The sequence below is a fragment of the Galeopterus variegatus genome, unplaced genomic scaffold, assembly GCF_000696425.1.
Source record: "Galeopterus variegatus unplaced genomic scaffold, G_variegatus-3.0.2 Scaffold2525, whole genome shotgun sequence".
NCBI lineage: Eukaryota > Metazoa > Chordata > Mammalia > Dermoptera > Cynocephalidae > Galeopterus > Galeopterus variegatus.
The window spans coordinates 1-9228 of NW_007728636.1; the positions used below are offsets into that span (position 1 = coordinate 1).

A 9228-nucleotide genomic window follows, 5' to 3' on the forward strand; every position below is an offset into this window, starting at 1 on the left:
AAAATTCATTTACATTATGAAGACAGAACACAAAGTTTCACGTCAGTAGTGGGCTGCTTCTGATTTTGCTCTCAGACCCCATTTCCCCTTCCTCACGCTCCTCTGCTTTAAGATTATGCTGGTGGAAAAATTTGAGAAGCAAACTCTAGATATGTCACTTTGCCCCTTTCTTGGTCATTTGACATATTCTTGTAGGTTGTCTTTTTAAAGTACATAGCCTTGAATTAACAAAGAGGAAAGATGGCTTAATTAATGTAACAGTATGGTGAATGTTTCAAAGTAAACAATAGTCAACACTACCTCTGTTTCCAACTAGAACTAAAGTCACGTTGTATAGAGTCAGATAACCAGCAACTCTCCTCTCTATTTAGACTTCTTATGGTTTGAGGTAAGATGCTTTGAGGGACAAATGTGAACAAGATTTCCTTAAATCTTATGCTTTGGCTACCCCAAATACAAGGAAACCTGAAATAAAATGCTAGATCTATTGACCATTCATTTTGGTTGGTATGACTCTTTCCTCATCAGTTTCTAGAGCCATCTCAGAAACAAATGAATTGTAAAAGGCCATAATAAATTAACATATAATAGTATCCAGACAGACCAAAACAGATTATGAAATAGATTTAAAATTATTACTTCTTACAGTAAATCTTAAATATTCTGACAATAATAATAAAATAACCAAAAGTCCACAAACAAATGAAGTTTATGAATAAGTTTAAAGCATTCTGAATGAGCGCAGTTAAGATTTCTTATCTGTGAGGTAACAGGACAATAGCTTTTCACAGTAACAAAAAGTGGAAGGATGCCTAGGTAAAGAGGGAGGTAGAGAGAAAAAGGCATTAAATTTTTCCAAGCAGAATTTGGATTTTTCAAGCATTACAAAGATCTACGGAAAACATCTGAAAGATACCAATAGCAGCAGTACAAAGAACAATTTATTCATTAAACTCCAGCTAACAACTTTGTTGCATCAATTCCAGAGGCAACCTGCTTACAAAATGGGAAGTCTATTTCCTATATGAAGATATTCTAAGTTATCCAATCTCTCAGAGCCTCTCTGTCTGCTGAAGTTACTACATCCAAATAATAATACTTTATATTTAAAACAAAAACTTCAAATATCTTATAATGCTACACATTCTTTAAGATGAATGAAACTGTGCTAAAGTCTTGCTTAATATGCCAGGTTACATTAAAAATAACATCCAAGCAGGTCTTTATTCAATAATTTCACTAATACACCTACTACTCAAAATATATAAAAATAATTTTATGGGCTAAATTCTTCTAGATATGGAGTGAAACCCTAATGTTACTTTTAGTGCTCTGTATGATATCATTTTTGTTCCAAGCTGAGTTTTAAAAAAAAAATGTGCTGCAAGGAAGGAAACTTTAAAAAGACATTTATATCCCTTAATGTTTAAAATTTTTATAAAAAAGATATCAAATAGGAGACTTTAAGACGATTCCTGCCCAAGAAGTTCTTAAATCTTAACTTAAACTTTTCATGCTGTCTTTTTTTATTTTTAAATCCTTATTCCCTCTGGTTCTATCCTCACTGGAGATGGAGAACAGTATGGCACAGTACTTCCTACTTTGAGTCCTTCAATAAAAGCCTCGATAACTTGGGCTGGCCCGTGGCTCACGAGGGAGAGTGTGGTGCTGAAACACCAAGGCCACAGGTTCAGATTCCTATATAGGGATGGCCGGTTAGCTCGCTGGTAGAGCGTGGTGCTGACAACACCAAGTCAAGGGTTAAGATCCACTTACCGGTCATCTTAAAAAAAAAAGAAGCCTCGATAACTTAAGACTTAGCAACTATCTCAACAACTTTCTCCACTCCAGAGTTAAATGATCTTAATTCTTTGAACATTTTCTCAGAGGTCTTTATCTTCCAATCTGTATTTTATTCCTTTTTTTCTGCTCTGTCTTCTTCAGAGTTCTCACATGATTCTGACATGACATCCTAGCAGGAACTTAACTGTAGGAGGGATACTTTTCCTCTCATCTTAAAAACTGGCCTCTTTTTAGTGATCACCAATGAGAGAAAACAATAGGCTCACTATGGGCTCATCATAATAACAAATAACCACATGTAAACAACTCTCACACAGTTTATTCCCTGCTTTTATGGTGTTAGATTTGCCCTTCACAAGAAGCATTTTCTGTGCTGCCTTATTGACCTTTATATTGTTTATTTCTACCATTTACTTTCAATTTATTCTTTGATCTTGTCCCACTAATTCTTTCCTTTTCCCCCAAACTCAAGATAATCCTAGTTTTGATTTACATGCTCAATGAGAATGCATTTGTTTCCATAATTTTGTTCAAGAAAAAAAAGATAACGCAGTGCCCAAGGCTGAGACCCACTGGCCATCCCTTCCGTTTCTCCTGGCAGGCGTGGGTCATGGCTGAATTTAGCCTGTTAAGCAAGTGGGCATCCACTATGTCAAGTTCATGCTGAATATCTGCTCAGACAGACTCAAGAGTTCAGCTAGAATCAAATCATTCTCTTATCTATACACTTTTTTTTTTTTGTCTTTTTCCGTGTCCGGCAACGGATCGCAACCCTCAGTGTTGCCCCCGCACCGGACCGGGGACCGGCAACGGGATTGCAACCCTCGGTGTTGCTCCCGTGCCTCGCTCAGCCAGTGAGCGGGAACCGGTCTGTATGTGGGATCCGAACCCTCGGGCGGGAGCGCCGCCGCGCTTCCCAAGCGGCGCACTATCCAGTGCGCCACCAGGCCGGCCCTTATCTATCACTTTTATAACGATGTAATGACTTGTAATTTTACTTTGCGGATATATAATTAAGGTGAATAACTGCATTTATGTGGGTCCAGAAAAATGCTACAGTACTATATTCCTTGGTACAGTGACCTGTCCACAAAGCAAGGGCAAAGTGTTCCTTCAAGAGAAATAAAGTACATCACTTACTCCACCACATCTTCCTCATTCCCACACACAAACTAGCACTGGGCTGAGGCTGAGAACCTCCCCACTTTCGAGCATCCCTCCTGTCTCTTTTACAGACCATCCCTGGGACATCTGCAGGGTACTGATGCCAGTGGATATAGTAACTAGACTCCAGAGGAAATCCAAGAGGCAGGAAGATTTGGTTGAGCCCAGGTGAAAGGCAGTAATACTTAAATAGAGTAAGGGTCGTATAACTTCGTATAATGTATTGCGCCACCAGGCCGGCCCTTATCTATACACTTTGGGAACATTTGTAAAATTTTGTTCATTTTAACTTTGGACTTTAAAATTTTTGATTTAATAATAGAAACATCAATAACTTTTCACCTTGATTAAGATGACTTAAATGTATTATATTAAAGACTCAAATAAAATTGTTCTCTTCATAACAGAACGGCAGTCATGACATGGCTTTAATAATTATGAATGGGCTGTTGTATCACTTCAGCTTCCTTTTGTTCTTCAGTCACTGAAATATATACACTAAAACCAAATATACATGTTTTATATATATATAACATTGTTCATACCACTTTGTAGAATATACGTCACTTCCTAAATTACAATCTACATTCCTAAAAGCAAATACATCAAAAAATGTTTTACACATTTTTAAAACAAAACAAAAAATTCTACGCATTTTTTTCTCTAGTGCAAAGCTTCTAAAAACAACTCACTCAGAAAAATCGTGTTCTACATTTAGCTAGTTATCATCTACAGTCATACAAGATTCAGCTATAAGAAAGTAAGAAGGGAACAAATTAACAATAGTGGCAACACAGTAATTTGAAAATTATGTTTGGATTATATGAGCTCAACCAAATGTTAGCTGACAGCTGCAACAAACCAAACCAGGATTTATGAACATTCTGAACAGTTTAAACTTTATATTATTATTATTTATTTTTTAGGAAACAAGTTCTCTAATACCAGTGCTATCTCCTATAGGCAATTTGTTTAGTATGATTACACCCAAGGCCTTGTTATTGTTATCTCCTAACTATATCACATGTGTATTCTGCGATTATATATGAGACAACATACACTTTAAGAAGTTTAAACAGCACTTCTCTATTAAGTCTTTTCAGAAAACTGTAGAATCAACCCAAAGTAACTTTCTGAAAAATTTTTTTCCCACATTATAAAAGATAAATAGCACTCACGTGATCAGAAAGTTTACAGGATCTAGCAAGATCACAGAATAAATGATCTTTATTTTATAACATATAGTTTTGGTGTTTCATGATCTTTAAAATCTGGATGTTTTGTTTCATAGTATTACTTCATCAGATAAAGGAATAAATCTACCTACAAAAGTGTAATTCGAAAGTTAAACTGCCAAATAAATTCAGAGCTCCTTTCTCAGTTCAGATTTTTTTCTTTAAAGGTTATGATAACTGACACAATTCTAACGTGAAGATCTTTAACATGAAGTAAATTCTTATGTTAAGACTGCTTTTATAAAGTTCTTTATTTAAATTCACAAGATTTGAAAATCAGCAAACTCATCTGATATAGAGGAAGCACCTATATAGTTTGGAAGATTTTCCTTAACTATCTGACAATTAACTGATTAAAGTATATTCAATTCAGGAACACTGTTTCAGTTCATACCAGACCCTGAGAAGGCACTGAGAAATTTGACAGGAACAAAGTCACTACTGGAGTGTTGCCACTACTGTTTTATGTTCAGTAAACGTCAGAATTTTAAATACATACAGTAAATTTACACTGCACCAAGGGCACCTGAAGTAGAGGTGCTGAAACCTCACACTGTAACATCTGTTCTACACCACAAATGCTAAATACCCTATTTCAAATATCCTAATTTGTAAACTAATACATATGATGCAACAATGATACTTTTCTATCATCTAGGAGCAGTACCATTTCCTTGCCAATTTTATAGAGTAATTTCATTAACTAACCCTATAATTATGTAACATTTATCTGCCTTTTTTTTTAAGCCATGCTATACACAATCACAAGATATGGAACTAAGCTCAATCACACTGTAACAAGAAAACTCACTTTTGTATTGTTATGTTTCTGTTAAAGGAAGAATGATGTGTTACTATAATACTTTTAATGTAATGACTTTTGTTCAAGATTATGAAAAAATTTGAGTCATTTCCCTCCAGACCATTTCACTTCAAAATTTATACAGTTTGCTTAGTCAGCTGACTAAAAAGAAAGAAAATAAAAGGAAAAAGATACTTGGCCAGATGAGATAGAGTGAGAATGCTAACAGGAGGTTCAATGCATGGAATTCTTGGTTGTTCTGTTCCATATGCCAGTGCAAAGTCGTGACGTACTGGTGTAACCCTAAACAGAACGCCAGATCAGTCCATTCTTACTGGGCTCAAGAAAATTCTCAATCAGAGCTTCAATGAGTTTCTCCAATTCTTCTTCCAGTAAGGCAGTGTCACTGAGGAAGAATTAAGAGTTTTGAAATTCTTTATTTTCACAGCCTTAAAATTTGTTTAAATTTTTTTTTTTACTTTTTAATAGAGCATATACTTAATAGAATGATTAAGCAATTGATAAACAAAAGATAAATTCACTCAGTTAAAACAAAACAAAAACAAAAAAATCCACACACAAAACAGCTATCACAAACCGAATTTGAACTGCACTAACAGGAGTTCCTTGGCACATAACAAATGGATGAGTCAGAGTGTATCTACAGAATTCTCCTAGGTCAGGAAATTTAATGTCTTTGAACACCAATTCCAGGTACTAAGATAAAATGGCTTCCTAAAATACTTTGAAGGATACTCAGTACTGATGTTATGGGATGATCCGACATATCTTTCAGGTAGCAGAGGGAGGTGTGACTAAAAGAATGAGATGTTTAAAAAATAAATATAAACTTACAAGTAAGCCCTTCATAGTCATCACTGAGGAGCTGCTGCTGTTGCCCAAAACATTTCTAGGAAAGCCTCTTTTAAAACCTTCACAGTCATTTTACAAGTTACAGATATACATAGAAATCAGTTTTTATTACTTTAATAATCATCCTTCATTTTTAACCGAATATAGCATTACTAAATTTGGTTTACTTTAAATTCTGCTCTGAATGACTTTAGGAGGTCTTCTTTTTCCCCCCAGAGGACATAAAAACTACCCTTAAATGCAAAAATTTGGGGAAAAACAAAATAATGTACCTTGGTTGGGCTCTAAAGGCAATTCCAAAAAGTCTCCTTCCGAAAAATATATTGGTCAACATTATAGTGGGTACCACTTTTAATAAGTTTAAATAGCCTCTGAATATGTTTATTAAAGTCAAATTAATTTGGTCACAATTCATACTCTTCAGAGGAAATGAACTGGCAGATTATGTCAAATCATATTAGATGTAGAAACCAAATATTTGGCAATAAACACAAATTATTTGATCATTTCTTTATGTTTATCATATAATGGTTAAAACTCGGAGAGTCTTCCCAAGAATAGAAATTCAATATAATTTTAAAATTCAGTTCCCAAATGATACAACTGCTTTGGAAAGAAGTCTTGCAGTTCCTCAAAAGGTTATGCATAGAGTTACCATAAGACCCAGCAATTCCACTCCTAGACATATTCACAAGAGAAATGAAAACATATGTCTACACAAAAACTTGTACACAAATGTTCATAAAAGTATTATGCATATTAGCCAAAAAGCATAAATAACCTGAATGTCCACTGACTGATGAATTGATTGAAAAATGTGGTATAGCCATACAATGGAATTTTATCAGGCCATAAAAACAAATTTCTTTCTTTCTTTTTTTTTTTTAAAGATGACCGGTAAGGGGATCTTAACCCTTGACTTGGTGTTGTCAGCACCACGCCCAGCCAGTGAGCGAACCGGCCATCCCTATATGGGATCCGAACCCGGGGCCTTGGTGTTATCAGCACCGCACTCTCCCGAGTGAGCCACTGGGCCGGCCCAGTAGATGGACTCTTACTTCAGGTCCAACTCCCAGTGGGCCCAGTTGGCCCACAGACACACACTGTGGTTATTTCCCCAGTTGCTGAGTGCATAATTGGAATTAGCATACTCAGTAACTGGCAGAATCCCTACATCCCCATGTGACCCATCAAGTGAGGGCCATTATGCAAGAAAGGCTATATGGAAGCCTCTGGAGCTTCCACTCTCTGCCAAGACAATAAACCAGAAGCAGTGTTGTATCCCTGCAGGAACTACAGAGATTAGTGCCACTATCAAAGATTTCAAAGAAGCAGAGGTGGCAGTACTTATCACATTCCCATTTAACTCACTAGTTTGGCCTGTGCAGAAATCAGATTGATCTTGGAAAATGGCTGCAAAACATCATAAATTTGATCCAGTGGTGACTCCAATTGTAGCTGCTATTCCAGAGGTAATGTCTTCACTGCAGCAAATTAACAGACCCCCTGGCACTTAGCACGCAGCTACTGAACCATCTATTGCCTTTTTCTCCATACTAGTCTGCAAGGATCACCAGAAACCATTTGTTTTTACCTGGCCAGACCAACACTATACCTTCACATTGTTACCTCAGGACTACATCGATTCTGCTCTCTGCCATAATATAGTCCACAGAAATCTTGATCATCTTGACATTCCATAAACATCACATTGGTCCACTTCATTGCTGACATTATGCTGAGTGGATCTGATAAGCAAGAAGTAGCAAGTACTTTAGATACCTTAGTAAGACATATGTAAACAAGAGGTGGGAGATGAAATCTACAGAAATTCAGGGGCCTGCCATCTCAGTGAAGCATTTGGGGGCTCAAAAGCCTCACACCATTCTACCACCAAAAAAGAGGCACAACCACTTGGATTATGGAGGCAACAAATAGCATGTTTGAATCTACTACTTTAAACCATCTTCCAAGTCAGCCATCGGGCTTCCTGTTTTGAGAGGGAACCAGAAAGAGAGAAGGCTCTGAAGCAGGTTCAGGCTGCAGTATAGGCTGCTCTACTACCTGGGCCTTATGATCCAGCAGATTCAATGATATTTGAAATATCTGTGGCAAATAAGGATCCTGTATGGAGCCTCTGGCAAGCAGCAGTAGGAGTATTACAGCACAGACCTCTAGGATTTTGGAGCAAGTCTACCCCATCTTCTGACGATAACTATTCTACAGAGAAATAACTTCTAGCTTGCTACTGGACCTTTGGTAGCAACTGAATACCTAACCATGGGATACCAGGTGACCATCATGAACTGCGTGTTGTCTGATCCACACAGCCACAGGTTGGGCATGTGCTGCAATCTAACATTAAGTGGAAATGGTATATCAGAGATCAAGATTGGCCTAGGATATGGCAGGTCCTGCACAAGACTTGTGGAGGAAGAGGGCAACTTCATAGCACAGAAGACCCATGACTCCAAGAGGGTCACCAAGCTAGGGACAGGCTGAGATTGGTGGGATCAGTTGGGCACACTGTGAAAGACCTGGCACCCAAGCCAGCTGCAGGGAAGCTGGGAAGGAAGCAACTTCTGTGATATAGCTTTGGAATGAACAGAACTTTCCATGGGGAAAAGGCAGAGGTGGTCAGTGTGCTGGGGGAGGGCATGAGGGACTTACCCAGTGAACTAATGAGCTCATAGTTCTCCAGCATCACATCACGGTACAGGTGCCTCTGGGTAACATTAAGTAGCCTCCATTCCTCCTGGGAGAAATACACAGCCACGTCCTCAAATGTCACCAGACCCTGCAATGATGGTTTCAGCTGATCTGTGCGGCCAATGAGTGGGCAGGAAAGCCAGACAAAGTATGGACAGATGGACACATCCAGGCTCTTGACCTGGGAGGGTTTTGGCACATCTTTCACTGATAACCTATTTCCCCAGAAGCCCAACCCTACCCCACAACACACACACACACACACACACACACACACATGATACTACCTCCTTCCTCAGACCTCAGCGGGAATACTAAGGTCCCCATACCACTGGTGCCTCTTTTCTTGTGTTACTATTGGACATGGCATCCAGCCCACAGAAACAACAAGCAAGTGACCAAATGGACACTATCTATGTTCTGGTCCAGGCACAAAGACACCCCCCCTTTTTCCTGCCAGCAATTCCCGGTGTCAAACAGATCACCACCTCTCAGATGCAACCAAACCCACACTAACCTTTCTCCCTTAGCGCCAGGAACCTGGCCCCAGGGCCCTTTGGTTTGCCCTCCCGCCCACCAGGCACATAACTCCTTGTATTCAGCATGTTCGTAACTCTGCCCTTCCCAGATTAACCTCACCAG

The 9228-nt window shown here is 38.3% G+C and overlaps 1 protein-coding gene across 1 annotated transcript in view; it reads right to left on the bottom strand.

The window, feature by feature from the left end:
* Positions 1-3377: 3377 nt before the first annotated feature.
* Positions 3378-9228, bottom strand: part of PGM2L1 (phosphoglucomutase 2-like 1) — a 64219-nt gene continuing 58368 nt past the window's right edge. Inside the window, exons 13-15 of the mRNA XM_008582144.1 lie at positions 8548-8767; positions 7834-7867; positions 3378-5410 (exon numbers count right to left, since the gene is read on the bottom strand). Coding sequence (XP_008580366.1) covers positions 5308-5410; positions 7834-7867; positions 8548-8767 — 357 coding nt within the window. The 3' untranslated portion in view covers positions 3378-5307. The remainder of the gene's footprint in view (positions 5411-7833; positions 7868-8547; positions 8768-9228) is intronic.